Genomic DNA, 21,038 nt, shown 5'->3' with positions numbered 1-21,038 from the left:
AAATCAAGTAACCCTATTAAAAATGGGGAACAGAGCTAAACAGAGAATTCTCAACTGAGGAATTTTGAATGGCCATGAAAGCACCTAAAGAAATGTTCAACATACTTATAGTCATCAGGGAAATGCAAATCAAAACAACCCCGAGATTCCACCTTGTATCTGTCAGAATGACTAAGATCAAACACTCAGGTGACATCAGATTCTGGCAAGAATGTGGAGAAAGAGGAACATTTCTCCATTGAAAGTGGGATTTCAAGCTGGTACAACCACTCTGGAAATCAATCTGGAGGTTCCTCAGAAAATCAGACATAGTACTACCTGAGGACCCAGCTATACCACTCCTGATCACATACCCAAAAGATGTTTCAACATGTAATAAGGACACATGCTCCACTATGTTCATAACAGCCCAGATGCCCTTCAAGAGAAGAATGGGTGCATAAAATGTGGTACAATTACACAATGAAGTACTACTTAGCTATTAAAAATAATGACTTCCTGAGATTCATAGGCAAATGGATGGATATAGAAAATATCATGTTGAGTGAGGTAACTCAGTAACAAACCAATACACATGGTATTTACTCACTGATAAGTGGTTATTATTAGTCAAGGAGATTGGAATACCCACGATACAACTTATGAACCACATGAAGCTCAAGAGAAAGAAAGACCAAAGAGTGGATGCTTCAGTCTTACTTAGAAGGGGGAACAAAATAATCAAGGTAAGTAGAGAAGTGAGAGGGACTTGGGAGGAAAAAAATGAGGGGTGAGGAAAAAGAGGGTGCAGAATCAGGTATGGGAAGAGATGGAAGAGATGTACAGAGGGTCAGGAAATTGAACAGAGGTATGTAGCAATGGAGGATGGGGAACTGAGGGTAGCAACCAGAAAGCCTCAGATGCCAGGAAAGCAAGAGCCTCCTGGGACCCCACAGAGATGACATTAGCTGAAATACCCTATATAGGAGAGGGACAACCTGTACAGACCATATCCAGTGGTTAGGCATGGCCTCCATTTGAGGAGTGGGGCCACCCACCCACCTCCAAAGTTTTAACTAGAATTTCTCCTGTCTAAAGAAAATATGGGGACAAAGATTGGGGCAGAGAGTAAAGAAAAAGCCATCCAGAGACTGCCCCACATGAGAATCCAGCCCACATGCAGACATCAAACCCAGACACTATTGCTGATGCCAAGAATTGCTTGCTGACAGGAGCCTGATACATCTATCTTCTGAGAGGCTCTGTCAGATCCTGACCAATACAAATATTGGTGCTCAAATCCAACCACTGGACTTATCACAGAGACCCCCAATGGAGGAGTTAGAGAAAGGACTGAAGGAGCTTAAGTTATCTTATATGGCATCAGTGGGAGAGGAGACCCTTGGTTCTGTGAAGGCTTGATACCCCAGAGTAGAGGAATGCTAGGGTGATGAGGCAGGAGTTGGTGGATGAGTTTTCTATGAGGGATAGGAGCACACTTGTAGAAGTAGGGTAAGGGGGAATGGTATAGGGTGTTTGCAGAGGGGAAACTGGGAAAGGGGATAACATTTGAAATGTGAATAAATAAAATATCCAGTTAAAAAAATGAAATATCATCCTGAGTGAGGTAACTCAGTCACAAAAGAACACACATGGTATGCACTGTTAGGTGGATATTAACCCAAAAGCTTGCAATGCCCAAGATACAATTCATGAACTACATGAAGCTCAAGAGGAAGGAAGATCAAAATGTGGATGCTTCAGTCTTTCTTAAAAAGGGGGAACAAAATATTCAAGGGAGGCAATACAGAAAGACAAACTGTAGAGCAGAGACTGCAGAAAGGGCCATCCAGAGAAAGCACCACTTGGGATCCAGCCCATATAGAGACACCAAACCTAGACACTATTGTGGATGCCAAGAAGTGCATGCTGACAGGAGCCTGATATAGCTGTCTCCTGAGAGGCTCTGCCAGAGCCTGACAAATACAGAGGCGATGCTTGCAGCCAATCATTAGACTGAGCACAGGGTCCACAATGGAGATATTAGAAAAAGGACGAAAGGAGCTGAAGGGGTTTTCAACCCCACAGGAAGAACAACAACATCAACCAACCAGACCCCCAACCAGAGTACACGTGGAGCGACCCATGGTTCCAGCCACATATGTAGCAGAGTATGGCCTTGTCTAACATCAATGAGAGGCCCTTAGTTCTGTGAGGGTTCAATGCCCCTGTATAGGGGAAAGCCAGAGCTGGGAGGTGGGAGTAGGGGGGAGCACCCTTATAGAAGCAGGAGGAGGGTGGCTGGGATAGGGGGTTTCTGGAGGGGAAACTGGGTAAGGGGATAACATTGAAAATATAAGTAAATAAAATATAACTCAATAAAAAAGAAAGAAAAATTCATGCAATAAAACATAGTTGTCAACTCCATTAAGAGCAGTTCCTTTATATCAGACAGAAAATTAACCTACATACTCCATAGGTATAACAAGAACATTGCTTCTGAGCATTATAATCCACCCTGTCTTTGTGTCTATGCCCTGGTGCCAAGCCTACTGCAGCAGGTCTGCCTTCCTCACCCTTACTTCCTTCCAGTCCACCCAACAACTGCACCAGACTTCGGAAAGCCCAAACTGAGTGTCCAACTTGGAAACCTCCATGTTTTTCTGATGCAGGCTGGAAGGACTGAGAGTCTATGGCATTGCTCACCGCGCCTTTGGAATCTACCCATGGGTCTTTGTTCTATTGCTCATCACTTCCTCTTTGCATATCCCACCAGGTCACAGTGAGGATATAATGGATTAGGACTCCTGATAAGAATAGTTGTCCTACTGACCTTAAAAGAGCAGATTTGAGACATAAAAGGCAGATATTAAAGTGACATGTGTTGGCCAAAGCACCAAAGGCTGTTAAAAGCTGTGAAAAAATATGGAATAAGCATTGAAAAAGTTTTTTCCCAGGGTCTCTATCTTAGGGCTTCTATTCCTGCACGAAACAACACAACCAAGAAGCAAGTTGGGGAGGAAAGGGTTTATTCAGCTTACACTTCCACATCACTGTGGACATCCCATGGAGGGATGTCACTTCCTGGCTTGCTTCCCCTGGCTTGCTCAGCCTGCTTTCTTATAGAACCCAGGTCTACCAGCCCAGGGATGGCACCACCCACAATGGGCTGGGCCCTCCCCCCTTGATCACTAGTTGAGAAAATGCCTTACAGCTGGATCTCATGGAGGCATTTCCTCAACGGAGGCTCCTTTCTCTGTGATAACTCCACTTGGGTCAAGTTGACACAAAACCAGTCTCCTAATAGACAACTTACTCTGCCATCATCTGATTTCTGTCCTTGAGCCTCCAGAATTGAGAGAGAGCATGCAGCTCTTGTTCTAAGCCATGGAAGCCTTCACACTAGCCCACACACTCACAGTTCTAATATGGGATTCATATACCTCTGTGCTCTCACACATACATCTTTCTGACCAAAACATGCTTTCCTTCTTCACCTAGTTACAGTCCACTCGCCCTCAAAACATCAATCAAGATGAATTTACTCATGCAAAGATTCTGTCCAATATTCCTAAACATACACCCACATTTGTTCTCCCTAGAAGGCTTTCTTAAGCAACACATGCTTAGCCCAAACACAATTACAATTTGGTATCAACAATTTAATAATGGAATCTCTGAACAAGAAAGATGATCCATTCTCCCTGGGAACACTACAGCCAACCTCATTGTGGCACTTATCAAGGTGTCTGACCATCATGGCTGGCTTTTAATTGCTTACCATGGAAATAGGTCTAGCACTGCTTTAAGTGCACTCAGTAGACCCAATCTGTCTGGTTTCTCTGTTTTTTCCATCAGAGCCTGAGTTCCCTGAGGCTTGTTGGGATATTCCCATTCTTAAACAAAACATCTGGCACATGATAGCTACTCAATAAATTAATCTGGCCTATAGAGTGAATAAATAAATATTAATGAGTTGTTAAGAGGCACCAAAGGACTGAACATGTCAAAAGGGAAAGGTCATTTTCCTAGCAATTCCGGATACAAGGATGGACTGAGCAGTATCTTCTGGAATCTATGCAAATGTACTATCCATCAAGTTGGATAATGGACACAACTTCTTGATATTATAAACAAAGTAGAAGTAGAAAAAAATAATTTAAAAGACACCAGAAACTTCTGAAGCATGACAAAAATAACCAAATCCACAGAACAACTCTGTTTTATCACGACACGCCATAGAAGCAATCTATTTTTTTTAACTTCTTGGATTCCCAAATGCTTAATATATAAAACAATAAATATTATCAAATATTTTTCAAAGTTGGTACTTTATTTTGCTTTTTTTTAAAAACTTGCTTGTGTGTCTTGAGATGGAATCTTTTAGTACAGTCCAGATTAGCTTTGAATTTTTGGTATAATCCAGGAGGGACTCAAATTTACTGTCCTCCTGCCTCAGCTTCTTGGTGCTGTAGAATATATTTTTGGTTATATTTTTTCTACATTTTGGATACTGATAAACCTGTAGTGACTGGTTTTGTGTCAACTTGACACAAGTGGAGTTATCACAGAGAAAGGAGCTTCAGTTAAGGAAATGCCTCCATGAGATCCAGCTGTAAGGTATTTTCTCAACTAGTGATCAAGGGGGGAGGGCCCAGCCCACTGTGGGTGGTGCCATCTCTGAGCTGGTAGACCTGGGTTCTATAAGAAAACAGGCTGAACAAGCCAGGGGAAGCAAGCCAGTAAGTAATATCCCTCTATGGCCTCTGCATCAGCTCCTGCTTCCTGACCTGCTTGAGTTCCAGTCCTGACTCCCTTTGGTGATGAACATCAATGTCGAAGTGTAAGCTGAATAAACTCTTTCCTCCCCAACTTGCTTCTTGGTCATGATGTTTGTGCAGGAATAGAAACCCTGACTAAGAAAACAATAAAAGTCCGACAGTCCATTTGGTCCCCGGAGTTTGCTATTAATTGATTACAAGAGTTAATAACAAGGAAGTAGACCTTTGGGAAACACACTGTTACAGAAGTACTTGACAGGGACGGTTGTCACTGACACACAGAGACTACAGGCAGTGATTAAATCTTGGCCGACCTTGTCATGGAACTTGACAGTTTTAATGTTGTCAAACACATTCAGCAAATGGGCCTGGATGGTGTGGGAATCAGATGCCTGGCCCAGAATCTCCAGCAGAGCGGGATCCGAAACGAAGAAGAAGCGAGGGAAACACAGCCGTTTCTTCTCCAAGTATCTGGAGGAAGGACAAACTCTGTAAGCATAGGTGCTGACCTCACCGACTCACCGATGGGAAAGGAGGGAAGACCATGTGGCCATCTGCTTTTCCCACGGTAATGCTTCCTAATGCTTCAGTGTTGGTTTGTGGTACATTTTATCAAATAACCTGTCATATTCTGACAGAGAAGGGGTGGGTGTTTGAGGGTGTTTTCTTTATTCTTTCATAAACGTTAGTTTCATTCACCCTTTCAGCTAATATATCATGTATTTTCTTTATAGAGAGCAAGATAAAAATGCAGTTTAGGCGTTCATTTGGGGTTTTGTTTTGCTTCTCAGCACTGCAAAGAAAAAGTTCCACATCATCTTAGGAGAGAAGTGAATACACCCTTTCGTCAGGACTGAAGCAAACTCCAGGGGTCAAAACTCTCCATGACAGGGCTCCTGCCTCCCAGAGATGCCAAAATCCTTTGAATCTCCCCATACTGTTATTTGGCTGATGGTCAGACAGCCTATCCGCTGGGTTTATATCAAGATTTAAACTTCTCCTGAGCTATTCAGGCAAGCCAAACAATCTGAGTGCAATTCCCAGGACCAACGTGATAGAAGAAAAATAATGTCCAAACGTTGTCCTCTAGCATCCATAAATACACTCTGATATGTGTCCACTGTGTGCACAGACACAGAGGTACAAATCATCATCATCATCTCTAGATAAAATATATCATCATCATCAATAGATAAAATATAATTAAAATACAAGAAAGCTCATGGTTGGGTCTGGAGACATAGCTCATTGGTATTCTGGTTATGATCTGAATTAAAAGCTGGGACTCACTGGCCAGCCAGCCTATTTGTTGAGTAACAGGATTAAGAGACATTGTCAAGAAAGAGATGAACTGTGGCCAAAGGAAGATAGCTTAAGTTGTTCTCTGGCTTTCACAAGGTTGTGTGAATACATGAACACACACATGCACAAGAGCTCACGGTTGAACTACACTGTGGTGGGCTGGAGAATACACAGTAGAACTTCCCCAAAGTAGTCACTCAAGGACATAAACAAAAAAGAAACAAAACCAAATATTTCTCTGGAGACATTGGAGCCTATGGAAGCCATGCCTAAGCATGCACGGTCCTTCACATTCCTCCCAGGTAGGACCTCTTTCCCTTGACTAAGGTCCACTTGTGGGAGGGGTGCTCCCATACTACCCCTAATGTATTATTCTCCATTTTCTTTGACCTTAAATACCTAATAACTTTATTATTTCTCAAGAGCAATCTCAATGCTGGTTTTGAGTACCAAGGATAAATAAGTAAGCCATAGTTTCTGTTCAAGTTTGATATTCATCTTTTCCTTACTTCATTAAAATAATTTCAAAATTCCACTTGAAGTCCCATGTTCTTAACTGTCACCTAGGGCAGTGAGAGCAGCCAGGCTTGGTTCCTCAAGAGGCTCAGCACAAGCTGGTCCAGACAGTTACCAGTCATGAGGCCACAGAAAAGAGCACATGGGCAAAGGGTGTCTGCCTCCCGGAGTCAGCCAAGGAGACATCGTGACTCAAGATAAATTCAGTTAAATGTCTGCCATAAATGTCGGTATACACTTAGAAAAGAACATTCATCATGCTTCTAGTTTGTGATTTTTCTCCGAGTCACTATTTGCTGTTTTCTTGTTTTTGTGGTGGTGGTAGTGGTGGTGGTAGTGGTGGTGGTAGTAGCTGCAGCTGGTAGTGATGGCCTGGTTTGGTTGTCTAGTTTGGATTTCATTGCTTTTGTTTGATTTGTTCACATGTGTGTTTTGTTTGTTTGTGTTTCTAGTGTTTGCTGGTTTGTGTTAGATGTGCTACTCTCTCTCTCTCTCTCTCAGTGTGTGTGTGTGTGTGTGTGTGTGTGTGTGTGTGTGTGTGTGTTTACTATTTTAAAACTAGTAAGAGAAAAAACTAAGGGAAAATGTTATGAGTCTCTGAATTTTCAAAGCTTACCTGTGCATCTATGCACTTTGGGTAGTACTGCACACACTCATACCTATAATCTTGCCTACTTACCTATTTATGCTATCCCATATAAAATGAATACAATAAAATATTCCAGTTCTGTATCTATAGACATAGAATAAGATAAGCAAGAAAAAAGTCAGGAAAAAAGTAAGATAATTTTCAAAATGGGTACCATTCAAGAATGTTTACAAGATCTTACCCCCTTAAGGAAATATCTCGAGTCCTTTATCCAACAGTAGGAGGCATGTTACTTGTGAGGCTCCAAATGACAAACCTCATCTGTGCAAGTTTTATGTGTGAAGCCACTCTTAGCCAAGCATCACAAATGTGGCTTTTATCACCTACTTTCCTTTTTTTCTCCAAAGGTACTGAGAGCTTAAAAGGAACCACTGAACTCACCCTGTGAGCGACTTCTGGCAGATCTCCAACTGGTCCAGTAAGTGTGGCAGCAGCTGCCCCATGGTCTCATCTCCGACACAACACTGAACCACATTTGGTATCTCATGTGCCCGCGTCATTATCTTCACCCAAGACTTATCTATATTGGAAAAGCGCTTGGCTTCCTGTAGAAATACGACATCGGACAAGTCTTTCTCAGTGGTGAAGCATCTTACATGTCTCCAGCTGAGTCCACCGTTCAAGCCAGGGTAAACATCTAAGCTGTATATGTCTGAGGTCCACACAGTCTGTTTAAAGCTTCCTGTGTCTTTCTCATTATTTTCCCTTTTTGTATAAGAATCTGTAGCTCAACCCTGACATTTCCATTATGGTAAGTAAAACAGAAACTGAATGCAGAACTAAGGGTCTATACAGAACTACTTGGGAAGAAAGGTGACTGCCAATTGTTCTCTTAGGTGATGTCTAAGTAGAGTGAAGTTACTATTTTCAAGAGTTCTGCAAAGGGGTTAGATTACTTGTATGTTTAGAAAGCAAATACCAAGCATTTAAAACACACACACACACACACACGCAGAAACTCATAACTGGTCAAACAAGTGCAGAGACTAAGTGTCAATGGAGAGCTCAGGCACAGAAGGAGCATCTACATCACAGCCCTTTCCCACAAGATACAGGCAATATTTCATAAGGTCTATAAAGAACTAGGGGTTGAAAGCCTAGAATGAAACTGTGTCTTCTGAGCATGTCAGGACCAGAGCATTTACTAACTCGCAGCAGCTATTATTGTCTTCAAGAGACTGGCCCAAAATCAAGTCAGTCAACATTATAGTATGCGGGCCATGAAACCCCTACCCTAATAAGGGGCTATGAACAAGTTAATTCGTTTCTGAGGGAGTGAGAGTCAAGTTTCTTTAAAGATGTGGTTTCTGACAGGTCACCATGCACTCCTGGGTGGCTCCACTCCCACAAGTAACAGAGAGCATAGATTGGACTCAGTGAGTTATTTGGGAAGAGACAAAAAAAAGTTGAGCTCAGAGTGGGGCAGCAGATCTGGGAGGAGTTAGGGAAGAGTCCTGATCAATGAGGTCCACACACATTGTATGAATTCTCAAAGAATTCTTAAGGAATTCGTACAATTATTTTAAAAATAACAGCACAAAATTATCTCTGATATAATGTTGCACAAAAAAACAGACTTTTTCGGGAGAAAATGGAAAATGCATACATGGTTTTGGGATGGTTGAGATGATTATTTTTCCTTTTCTTCCTCAACAGTTCCTTTATGCCACTAATAATCTTAGACTCACAAATATGAGAGAAAGAAATGTTACTTTAACTCTTAAATATTCCTTAAATATTGTATATTGAAACCAAAAATGCATAAAAGAACATTTAAAATTTTAGCATATAGTATTAGCACATGACACAGACAAATGGATTACAGATCGACCTACTGCCGTTCACTGAAATAACCACGGAGAAAGCTCAAGACCTCTGTGGTAACAGTGGAGACAGTCATCCTTCTGCAATTCAAGTATAAAGTTCAATGTCCTAACTGCACAAGCAAAGCAAAACAGTTAAATAAGATTCTTTTAAAATTTAGTTTGAAATGTCTTTTAAAATCTTAAAATATGTCCAATACGTGCATAGTGAGGTAATTACAATTTGGTGAGAAAAATATACTCAACATCTCAGGAAGACAGCCTTTGCTGCAGATTCCCTACCCTCAATTTTACAGCACAGATCTAATTGGATAAATTCTATAGTGTGCATTATTTTTAAATGTCAGTAGTAAAAGAACAAATTATCCTACAATTGTTAAGTTGACTATGCCATAAATTTACACTGTTCCAAACTCCACCTTCAAATTATCTGAAGTTTCACACAATGACACAAAAATTCATGCTCTGGACTTTTTTTTTTAATCCTTGGTTTCATATCAGACATCACAGCATTTTCACTCTGTAATTACTATCCTCGTCTTTCCCATAAATCCCCACTTCCTTTGAAAAGAATAATAGCATCAGAAAAGAGAGCTAAGTTCCTAAAATCTTAGGTTTGATGAAGATTAAGGAGCTCTCAGTTCTTAGATGTTTCTCAAACTGAATAACATGGTGAAATCATAAAGAAAACTTCCAGAACCTTGGGCAGCTGCTTGGCAATGTCTCCTCCCACGAAGACAGCTTCTAGATAAATCCACAGGTTTTGAACGGTCATCCAGTTCTCAATGGTGTCTGTTGAATTGGAAAGGCACTGGACCCATTTTTGAATCTGGGCTTTGAATGGCATGTTGTACCTAAAAATAAGAAGCACTTATTTTGACTGTGTTGTTTTAAAAAGGACAGTTTTCAAATTATATATTTTTAGCATTCACAATGTGCCATGTTAGCAGTAGAAACAGACTCCTGCTGAATCCTTTCAGTTTGGTTTTTACAACTTGGATCCAAAGTGTGAATAGCAACAAGAGACAAAGAATCTAAAGAAGAAATCAGGTATGAGACAACTCCAGCCATATTCCAGAACTATTGTGATATCCAGGATCATAACATTCTCTCTGCTGAGCTTCTCTGCCTATTTCACAGGGCATGTGAGCTGTCATTCACTGGTGGCACTCCCAAAATTATCAGTAGAGACTGGATAACTACTAGAAGTTTCAGCTATCATGTCTGGGCTCTCTTTAGCCTGCTTCTCCCATGTCTCTTCCTGATTTTCTACTCTCCCATGACCCAGACATTCCTGTGTGTGCATACATGTATGTTAGACTTTATATTATTTCTGAATCTGCAGTATGCATATACAAGGCCTATAGCAAACAGCCAATGAATATATCATTGAATAAATGTTTCTCACACAACTCTTCAGGGTAGATGTCATCAATTGCAAAAACAAAATAACAACAACAACAGCAAATCCCTCCTGCAGCCCTAATACCGATCATTGTACTTGATGTGATGCTTTTACTGTCCCTCTAGATGTGTTGTCACTCAAATAATGTAACCTTCACTCTCTATAGTTATATTGTATAGTATCCAAGTTTCTTAGAAAGTTGCCAAATGCTGAACAACCCAAACTCAACACTATGAAGGGTGCAAAGGCTAAATTCTATAGCCTGTATCATTTACTCAGACATAGCAAATAAATAAAAATAACAGGAATTTAATTTAAATAATGTTAAATTTATAGTATTGCCTCTATTTCAGCTACTGATTTACAGACGGTGACTGCCTGAAATCCCAGTGTTCAGGAGGCAGAGCATGAAGCATCATGAATGAGTTCAAGGCCATCTTGGACTACATAACAATATCCTGTCTCAAAAAGCTATTATTAGACATATACACGGGGTGAAGTTTTAAACCCAGAATGGCACAATACATTCATATCTGAATGATGGCCACACAATCATCCTTTCTTTGAGGTTCTAGTGTACAACAAATTACTTGAGGAAGAGTATGGTGAAGTAAGGATGAGTCTATGTTCTTTCTGTCAACACCGGATTTCACTGCTGCTTCAACCAAATGATCCACCAGAGCTGTCAGACTGGCTTCTGACTGCACCATTGTTCACACTCTCTTGACCATTAGTGGGGCATGCGCCCAGCTAAGTGCTTCTGGACCATCACTGTAAGGACAAAAGGTTTGTCAAGCCTGATGATTCTAGAGCTCAGAGTAGCATCACCAACTGGAATGTTCAACTTTGTCGCCTCATCAGCTCTGTAGGGATGTGTGTCAGCAGCAAAAATGGCGTGCTCTCAGAGCAATCTGAGGGGTTAACCACTGGTGCCATTCTGTCCAACTGATGCCTCAGACACATCCCACAAACGGAGGAGGATTCCATGAAACCCCTGCCACTGTAGAGCTCAAGAATGAGGAGAATGGGTTTCCTACCTGTTGCTCAAGAGAGAGCCCAGCAGCATCAGGCTGTCTTCCATGCTGGTGATGACTTCTGAGGTACTGTCTCCTCTCAGGAGGAGCTCTCCACGGGTCTTAAAGCTGCTGAACGTTAGCGTTTTGTTGCCCCACTCGTTGATCACTTGCTTCAGCTTTTGCTCAATGTCTCTCTCCTTCACTGCGCTGATACAAATGTCCTATCAACAGAGTAAGCTTTATTCCCATCACATCTTAGTAGTAGTCTGAGCCCACAAGAGCACCTCTTCTTCATCTCATACCTAATAAAAGATTCTGTGTTTGCAACTATCAAATGCAATGTCATAAGCTGTGTGAATGTCTAAATAAATACAAATAGAGGTAGAAGAGGATAAACGCATGTCTAAATAGATCCTTAATTTCTAAAATTTTCCATCCATGTCAGAAAAAGAAGTGACAATAAAAAGTTCAATATCATTTTTGCATTTACAATATAATTACAGGCTTAAGATTCGCTGTTTCTGATTTCCCTGTCAGGACAATAGGTGCAGTGTGAGAGGAAAATCAGCAGAAATCTGAGTTCTTCTTACTCTCCAGCTACAGGCTCCATTACAGCATCTTCTCCTGGACTCGTGGCTAAACCCCATCTTTACCCCCATTTCCTCTCACAATGTTCATTTTCAGGGTGACTTCATCTCTGCCCAGGTATTCAGTAGCCTTTGTATTTCCCACATATATTTGCCTCCTCGTTAACAGTGTGAATGTTTCAACAAAACCACAAACCAACCCTGCCAAGTTCAAGATCGATCTTTGCGCCTATCACCTGATCTGACTTCTTACAACACTCATTATCTGTCTCTGTTATACATGGGCAGCCCTGTGAGCCATGCAGAGCTCTCAGAAAGAAAGCTAGAGTTCTTTCTTGTCCCACCCTCACTACTTTAACCCGCCTTTTCCCATCATGCTCCTCCTTCAACAAATTCTGTCCAACTTTACTCCCTAAAAACCTCATATCTTTTCATAACTCCTCAGCTTCATGACCTCTACTCTCTGTCAACAAATCATTCCCTCTTCCCTAATCTATCACAGTCCCTAAGTAGGGTTTCCCATCATTCTCTTCTTATCCTCACCTAAAAGTGCAATGCTATCTCATCCCCAGTAAAGACACATCTCCCAGGTGGCTCCACACTGCTCTGGAGACTGAAACCAACAACATGCTTAACACACTCCACTTCTCCGGTCTCCTTTCTCTCCTCACCCATACCAGATGACCACAGAGCCATCCTCTGGTTCTTCCAACACAAATGATGTTCTTTCTGCCTGGGATGGTTTTATGTGCACATTCACAATCTCTCATCTCCAGAATACAACTACATTCCTTTCACCCAGATAGACTTGAACCCAAGTAGGACAAGTTCTTTGTCACAGGCTTTCCTGGGACAAGCATCATACTTTCCTTCCAGGGAAATTTGCTACAGCATATATACCTTCATCTGTACAAGTAATTATATTGATTATATACAATCTAAAAAAGCAAGGATACATCTTTATATTTCCAACATAGATCCTTTCCCATACTAGCATTCAGTAAATGAGTACTTGGTGGATGGATGACGGGAATACATGGTTCTACACCCTACCAACTATACCTCGATTTCCTCTTTGTATTTCAGAAGAGGAGCCTCCATGATATTTCGTAGCTTAAAGGTTTCGTTGCCCACATCCAGACTGTGCCCAGTGAGAGCGGTTATCCTCTGCCAGTGTCTCTCCACCATGGCGTTACTGGCCATGTACTCCAGAAGTGGGCAGCACTCACTGAAGTCATCAATGGTCTTCTTCAAGTCCAGAAAGGCTTGCCAATCCTTCAGGGCCCGGGGCAGCTTCCGACACCTGTGAGGGAAACCAACAGGGAAGACCACTGAATTATCTATCTAAAGCCCAGACATTGCCATCTTCAATTATCTCCTCAAATACCATCTCATTTTAAGATTTCATGACTGATAAGCTATCTATTAAAATAACGATTTATGAGAAAATCTTTTTCTAAATCATAGATTTTTTTCAATCTTTCTTGACATTTGCCTAAATGGAGAAATTATCTTTAAAGGATGAAAGGCTTTTTTCAATTCATTTCAACTTTATGCATGTGAAATTGAGAGCATTTCCAACACAGGCCAGAACGAAGTTTCTAGCTGTCCATTTACACACAACCTTCCATTTTCCTTGGGTTCAAGTGTTTAAAAATGCTAGAAAAAAAAAACCAATGTGGCTCATGCTTTCATTTCAGGAAACTACCTGACACAAAATTCAGATAATTTTAAGCTTAATACAAACAAAATCATCTTTCTTCCAACTACAGAAAAGGCCGCTATCACACTTGACTAGCTTTGAAGAAGGTGATCCGCTAAAAGTGTACACAACAGGGGAAAACAACAAAGGGGTGTTTCATAAGGATGACGTCAACAGTGACAGGAGACAGAGGCAAGACATGCCGGGCACGTTTCTGAAGCACCTGCAGTGACAAGAGAACCTCAAGGTCTATCACACATGTAAGTCCTATGAGTTGGTAAAAAGGGTTGGAGAAAAAGTTCTTACAAGCTTACAAGCATAAGGTTCTGAGTTCAAATTCCCAGTACCCACATAAAAAGCTGGTCATGGTAGCCAATGCCTACAATGAGGCAGAGACAGGAAGATCGGAGACTCACTTCACAATCATAGCCAACCAGTGGGCTCCATGCTCAGTGAGAACCCTGTCTCACATGGAGATGGGTAATAGGAGAGGAAGAACTGACACGCACCACCGGCCCACATCTCTCACACACAGAGACAAGCCACCTCCACTCACCCAGACATGAAATCAAGAATTCAAAATCTCTGGGAATGCAAAACAGCTGCTTTCTTACCTGTTTTGGAATTCTAAGAGTTCACTGTTGATTTTTTCAATATTCACTTCCGACCAAAGGGTATCTTGATAGCTGTTCACGGTCTCTATGACACTGTTGTACAGGCTGTATACTTTCTGGAGGAGATTTAGCTGCTTCTTTATCTCAAGAAGCTGAGGGTACTGTGTAACTGGCAAACCAAAAAGTTCCTCTCCTCCGGTGTAGGTGATGTATTTACGATATATGTTATCAAACTGATTCTGATAAAAAAAAAAAGCGTAAGTGAACTCCATCAGAATTATTTACGCATGGACTAATATGTCAGCAAATAAGCAAGAATGCACAAGTCGGGGGCACATGTAAGCACAGCAGTGAGTATATTTATCTGAAAATACTCCTAATTGTAACAACAATTAAGCTATATTTTTAAATGTAAGTACATCCTCGGTCATACAATACAATGTTTACCCTTGATAGCCATCGCTTAGGAAGTTTGTAGGAATGAAAAGGTTTACCTGGAATATAATTAGCCTGTCACTGGCTTCCTGGGGCTTCAATCCACCAGCCATCGGACCATTCTGATGCAAATTAAACACAAAGCATGAGACAGACTGAAGCGTCCAGTCACAGATTTCATGAGATCAACATACCGGGCTGCCGGAGTTTCCATGCATGGCGTATTCATGCTCGGATATTGTTACTGCTGTTGCTATTCTTGTTTATCTCTAACTCCCAAAAAGAACTGTGAATGTAATCCACTTGGGGAGATGTTGCTAGTCTAGAAAGCCAAGGACATAGCACAGTTTCCAGAGGTTAAGAAATCGTCAAAGTTTTTAACCACTTATCATTTGCCTCCTGGGTGATGACGGTGAGGAAGGATTAGTGGCTTTTCTGGGGGAAGCTTGCAGTGCTGGTTTGGAAGTAAACACTGTTGTAATTAGCTTGCAGATTCTACAGCTACAAGGTAGATAACAACTACCTGGAAAATGAAACATAACCTACTCGGTCCAGTTCAGTGTTCCTGAATCATGACCCCTCACATGAGTAGTAAGTTGCCTTTCAGGTTTCCTTGGGCATGAATTGGGTGCCTAGACTCCTGCCTTCTTGAGCTTTGCAGTTTGAAATGCCACCACCGAATAGATTCAAGACTGACCCCAGACTTACACACGTCCTATCTGTTGCATGTTATAACTGGTCAGAAATGGATCTCATCACACAACACATGTATGCCACAATTCCTGCACTAAAACCCATATACATGAGTAAAACACGGATACTGGAGGAACGAGGCTCCATTTGCCTTGTCGACCACGCCATGCATGTCTGCAGTACAAAGGTTAGCTCCTATACCAGCTGAGAGTTTGAAGAGTTAAGGTGTTCAATGGAAAAGGAGGTTTGAGTTTACATTTAAATAGTATGTTTCTATACAAACTTAGAAACCATTCTGGTTTTGTATTTTGTTTGTTTGTTTGTTTGTTTTGAGTTCGATCTGCAGTCATACAATAGCCTAGAAAGCAACGGAAAAACTTCAGAACTTTTCAGTCCTTGCTTCATGATAAAATTATATTCTAAATTAATTCTTAAGGGGGAGTAATTCAAAAGAAGAAATATGTCTACCCATATAAATGTAAGATTGCTCTTCCTATGAGATTTTATGGAACTTAACATACAACTTTTAAACAGGTACGTTCTGTGACTCCCATCTATTCCTCCCTAAATTCTCAGAGAGGAAGGCAGTGGCGTACCAATTCATAGTCCAGGTAAAACTGCTGACAGTCTTGGAGGAACACCTTCACTGTGCCGATCAGCTCTTTCCGGAAACTGGGCTGCAGAGAGCCTAACTCGTTCTGCACATCACTGGCCCGGGCCAGCAGCTTCTCCCAAGCATAGCGCAGAGTGTCCACCTTGTCCATCTCTTCCTTGGCTACCAGAAGCCCATACTTGTTAAGGAGGGCATAGGATTCCTACGAACAAGAAGGAAAAGTGAATTTCTGGCAGTCAGACATGGAAATCCTCATGTAGTCGCAGACTGAAGCCAACAATGGGGATCAGCGTGATGGAGAAGCCACCCTACGGGCTCTAATTATTCTCCTCATGAACTGTAAGGACCTAAGTGAGCGAGGGAGCGTCAGATCCAATTCTCTCATCTGTGAAATGAAGAGGCTCTGGCTATCTCACAGGATGACTGGAAACGTCTAAAAACATCATTTCAAATGCACTTTCAAAACTGTAAAACCTGGCAGAAGAGATATTTTTACTTGGTCCCAAAATTGTATTTTGTATTTGAACACTATAAAATTATATCAAGTGAAGGAGAAAACATAAAGCTTAACTTCTAAAGTTAGGAGGACAAAATAAGACACCATTTTAATTCAATCTGAGTTTACTTTGTAGGAGCAGGGCTGTCTCTGATTCTTTTGCCTGCTTCTGTGACCCTCTTCCTCAAGATAGATAGATAGATAGATAGATAGATAGATAGATAGATAGATAGATAGATAGATAGATGATAGATATATGATAGATAGATGATAGATAAATAGATATATAAATAGATGATAGATAGATAAATAGATGATAGATAGATAGATGATAGATAGATGATAGATGACACATAGATAGATGATAGATAGATAGATAGATAGATAGATAGATAGATAGATGATAGATAGATAGATAGATACATAGATAGATACCTAGATACATAGATACATAGAAATATCATATTATCATTTATATATGTTGCTTCATCCAGCCCTAATATAAGGGAAGATACCTAGCATTGTTGTAACTTGATGTGCCATGTCTGGTTGATGTACCTGGGAAGCCTACCCTTCTCTAAAAATGGAGGAGTGGGATGGGGACTGGGAGAAGAGGAGAAAGGGGAAGTTGCAGTTAGATGTAATATATGAGAAAAAATGAATTAAAAATGATTTAAAAAAGAATGCCTGACAGACACAAGAAAGCCTTTTCTTAACCAAAGGTTGAGTCAAGTCTTTGCTCTTAGAATGCAAATCATTTGAAATAAAAAGATGAATATGACAAGTTATCCAATCCCAAGTGCTCATAACTAAAAATGGACTTGGTAGATTATATGCATATATATACACATACATAAAGAGGCTATCGTTTTGAGAGGGGAGACATTAGAAGAGTTAGAGGGCTGGAAATGGTTTAAATACTAATTGTTAATAACACTAACTACTAATATAGGGAAAAATTAAATTTAGATAAACAAAATGGGTAATTCTTTTCTCCTTTGTTTTATTCTTATTATAATTTTATTGTACAATCATTGTACAACAAAGACATCTTCATGTAATGATATGTAAGCCACTCTCAGAAAGACAAGTATTGTGTGTTCTTGCTCATCTGTGCCTCTGGGATCTTACACTGATCCATATAAGTGTGTGTGTGTGTGTGTTTGTGTTTGTGTGTGTATGTGTGTATGTGTATGTGTGTGTATGTATGTGTATGTGTGTGTGTATGTATGTGTGTGTATGTATGTGTGTGTATGTATGTGTATGTGTGTGTGTGTATGTGTATGTGTGTGTGTATGTGTGTGTGTGTGTGAGAGAGAGAGAGAGATGAAGGGGAAACAAGGGAACTAAAGAGGAGGGGCAAGAAAAGGAGATGCAAGAAATGGGTGTGGCACATGATCAAAGTCTGTTTTTATAAGAAATCACTTTCCCTGAGTACCCCTGGCCCCTTCTCCACCATTGTCCTCCTCACATGGATCTGATATTTGACTGGCAGTTTGGAAGTAGAGGAGAACACATAGACAAACGTAACCCACACCTTTATCCTGTTCCTCTTCTATGCTGCAGTACAAATAGTAACAGTAATAAACAAACCTACAGCTGGAAGACCCAGAATGGTACACCACATCACACCACACCACACCACACCACATCACACCACATCACACCACATCACACCACATCACACCACACCACATCACACCACACCACACCATATCACACCACATCACATCACACCATATCACATTACATCACACCACACCACATCACACCACATCACACCACACCACACTACATCACACCACACCACATCATACCACACCACACCACTTCACACTAAATCACCACTTTTATCTAAAACCACTGACTCTACTACAGTATTAACTCTCAGGTGGGAAGAAATACTCAAGAGACGCCTGAACATCACACAGAGAGGGGGCTATTTGCTTTGATGATTGCAGTCCCAAGATGATAGGCCTTGTAATTCTCTTTAGATGGAAAAGTATGGGTGTGCCACGGTGTGTATCACTGTCGTGGTAATATGAAGCTTCTCAAAACTTAAAGGGAGATGAAGGAAATTCAAAGATTGAATCTGACTTTACCACGGGAGTGCTAACTCCAGACATGAATTTGCCCTTCTGAGTTTTATGTGCACTTTATACAAGTAGTACTTGAGGAGACCACAAGATGGCAGTAGAACTGATAGGAGATCCCCTGGAACTGGAGGTGCTCAAGGGTATGAGCTATTATGTGGGTGCTGAGAACTGAACCTGGGTCCTCTACAAAAGTAGCAAGTACTCTAAGCCACGGAGCCACATCTCCAGCCCCTTAAATCTGCACTTTCAGTGCCATAGTTGCATTTAGTTAATTAATTAATTAATAATTGACTAATACAATAAATGCAGTGACCCACTTTTATTAAGGCTTTTCAGTGGGGAATAATCAGTGCAGGGTGTAACAAAACAAAAGTAGAGGGGTGCTCAGTGCATAAACTGCTTGTCATGAGAGTGTGAGCAACAGCGTTTGGATCCCTAGCATCCACAAAAAAAAAAAAAAAAAAAAAAAGCAGACATGGTGCCAAGTGTCTACAATCCCATGACTGGTGGCTGAGACAGGTGAATGTAAAAGTCACACTGACTGTCAGTCTGGCTGAAATGGAGTGGTTCAGCATCAATGAGAAACTATATATCAAAGGGGAAAAAAAGGCAGAGACATGATTGAGATAGATATTTTTGCATGACACTCGGGCTTTCACATTTCACATGTGTGCACACGGGTAGCCACACACATGTGCAAAGGTTCACATCACACACACACACACACACACACACACGGAAGGGATGTATAATATAATTATACTGTATTATATGACATCTTTGGACTGTTTCCTTACGTGGGATGAGCCCACTCGTGCCTGGGTGCTATGAGACTGACTACATATCAAACTCCACTGACCACCTGGGCTTCCCATCCGCAGCTGCTGAGGGTGTGGATTTTAAGAACCGCTGCCTCCTCCTATACACAGCTGCACTGGATGGATGGAGAGACTATGGGCAATGACCCACTAACTCGGAGTCACAACGAGCAGAATTCCATGCCTGCAGGAGGATGTAACTGTGTGACCGGATTTGTCCCATAGAGTCCCAGTGGGACGGCTACAGCTGAGATGCCATCCACACTTAGCTTTTCCCTCGTTATCTTTTCCTTCTTCCATTACTCCCCTTGCCCCAGAAGCATCTATCCATAAATCATTCCCCCCAGGAACATAAGCCTGGCTCCTGGACACATCAAGGAGAGTAACTAGAACTTTAAACATTGCCCCATGAAGGGCAGCCTCACTGGTGAAACCATTGCTTTTAGCTTTAGTGCCCATTTGTTGTTCCTACACGGACCCATTAATACTCCCGCTAATGGCATCCAAGGGGTGCAAATGTTTCTGTGACAGACAAGAGGCCCATCTACCTCAATGGGTCCCACTTGGAAGTCAGTGGAGATCTGGTGCTCCCTGATTTCTTTCAGGGCTGCCATCGTGATCCGAATGTCGTCCAAGTCTTTAATAGGCCGACTGAGCTTCTTCTGGAAATCTTCAACAACGGTGAAAATGTTTTCCATCTCATTTCTGTACTTTCTGTTGCAGTGACGGCCTAGAGCCATCATCCAGGCTTTTGTCTCTGCAGTCAGAGAAAACTTCAAATCGGCTGTAAAAGCAAAGCACCCCCAAGTCAGTCTGGGAACCCTGAAGCAACGTTTTACATTGTGGCACGTCGTGCTCTTCGCTGGTGGTAAACGCTGTGAGTGTAGAAGTGTGTAAAATAATGGAGAGCAAGCTTACGTTTGAGAACTACTCGTGGCAGAGGTAGGAAGAAGGAAGCCGAGCCTTTTCCCCAAAAACTTCCAGGTTAGCTTGCGTCTTTCCAGGTAGAGCAAGTAGAAAGTTCTCGTGCAAACGTTCTACCCCAGGGTAGAGCTTAGACTCTAGTCCTCATGCAAACGTTCTACCCCAGGACACAGCTCAGACTCTTAGGAAAGGGCCCTCGAGGAGTGAGTTAAGGAAATGTTTTGGCACTAACCCATAAGATGGTTGGGAGTGCTTTGGGTGAGCATTTTCTGATGGGATCTGGGCACAACTCCATTTCCTTTTGTGAAGGTGAAAGACAGTCATTAGCAGTCCCCCATTCAGTTTTCTGGGCCTGGCCTCATTCTACTATATACAAGCACCTAGTAACTCACCCTAGTTACCTTTTGTTTTAATTGTCATAAGCCAAATGCTTCAATTGATTGATCCATTTATTTTACTGGCTGCATTCTTTGCTTTTCTTTTTGCTATCCATTTATAGTTATTTGGTAGGGGGAAATGTAGCCACCTTTGTAGGAAAAGCTAAAAGTGACCACTTTGAATGTTTTTCTAATTGGTAAAAGAAAATAGT

At 41.4% G+C, this 21,038-nt stretch overlaps 1 protein-coding gene across 1 annotated transcript in view; it reads right to left on the bottom strand.

Moving 5' to 3' along the window:
- Nucleotides 1–21,038, bottom strand: part of DNAH5 (dynein axonemal heavy chain 5) — a gene marked incomplete at both ends in the record, with an annotated part of 235,306 nt that overhangs the window by 142,881 nt on the left and 71,387 nt on the right. The window contains 9 exons of the mRNA XM_080933639.1: nucleotides 5,075–5,231; nucleotides 7,609–7,772; nucleotides 9,751–9,904; nucleotides 11,493–11,692; nucleotides 13,121–13,361; nucleotides 14,375–14,613; nucleotides 14,869–14,931; nucleotides 16,099–16,317; nucleotides 20,074–20,309. Of these exons, the coding sequence (XP_080789765.1) occupies nucleotides 5,075–5,231; nucleotides 7,609–7,772; nucleotides 9,751–9,904; nucleotides 11,493–11,692; nucleotides 13,121–13,361; nucleotides 14,375–14,613; nucleotides 14,869–14,931; nucleotides 16,099–16,317; nucleotides 20,074–20,309 (1,673 nt within the window). The remainder of the gene's footprint in view (nucleotides 1–5,074; nucleotides 5,232–7,608; nucleotides 7,773–9,750; nucleotides 9,905–11,492; nucleotides 11,693–13,120; nucleotides 13,362–14,374; nucleotides 14,614–14,868; nucleotides 14,932–16,098; nucleotides 16,318–20,073; nucleotides 20,310–21,038) is intronic.

The sequence above is a fragment of the Micromys minutus genome (assembly GCF_963924665.1).
Source record: "Micromys minutus genome assembly, chromosome: 20".
NCBI lineage: Eukaryota > Metazoa > Chordata > Mammalia > Rodentia > Muridae > Micromys > Micromys minutus.
Note: the sequence above shows the minus strand (reverse complement) of the source record. Positions and strands in the feature narration are given on the sequence as shown.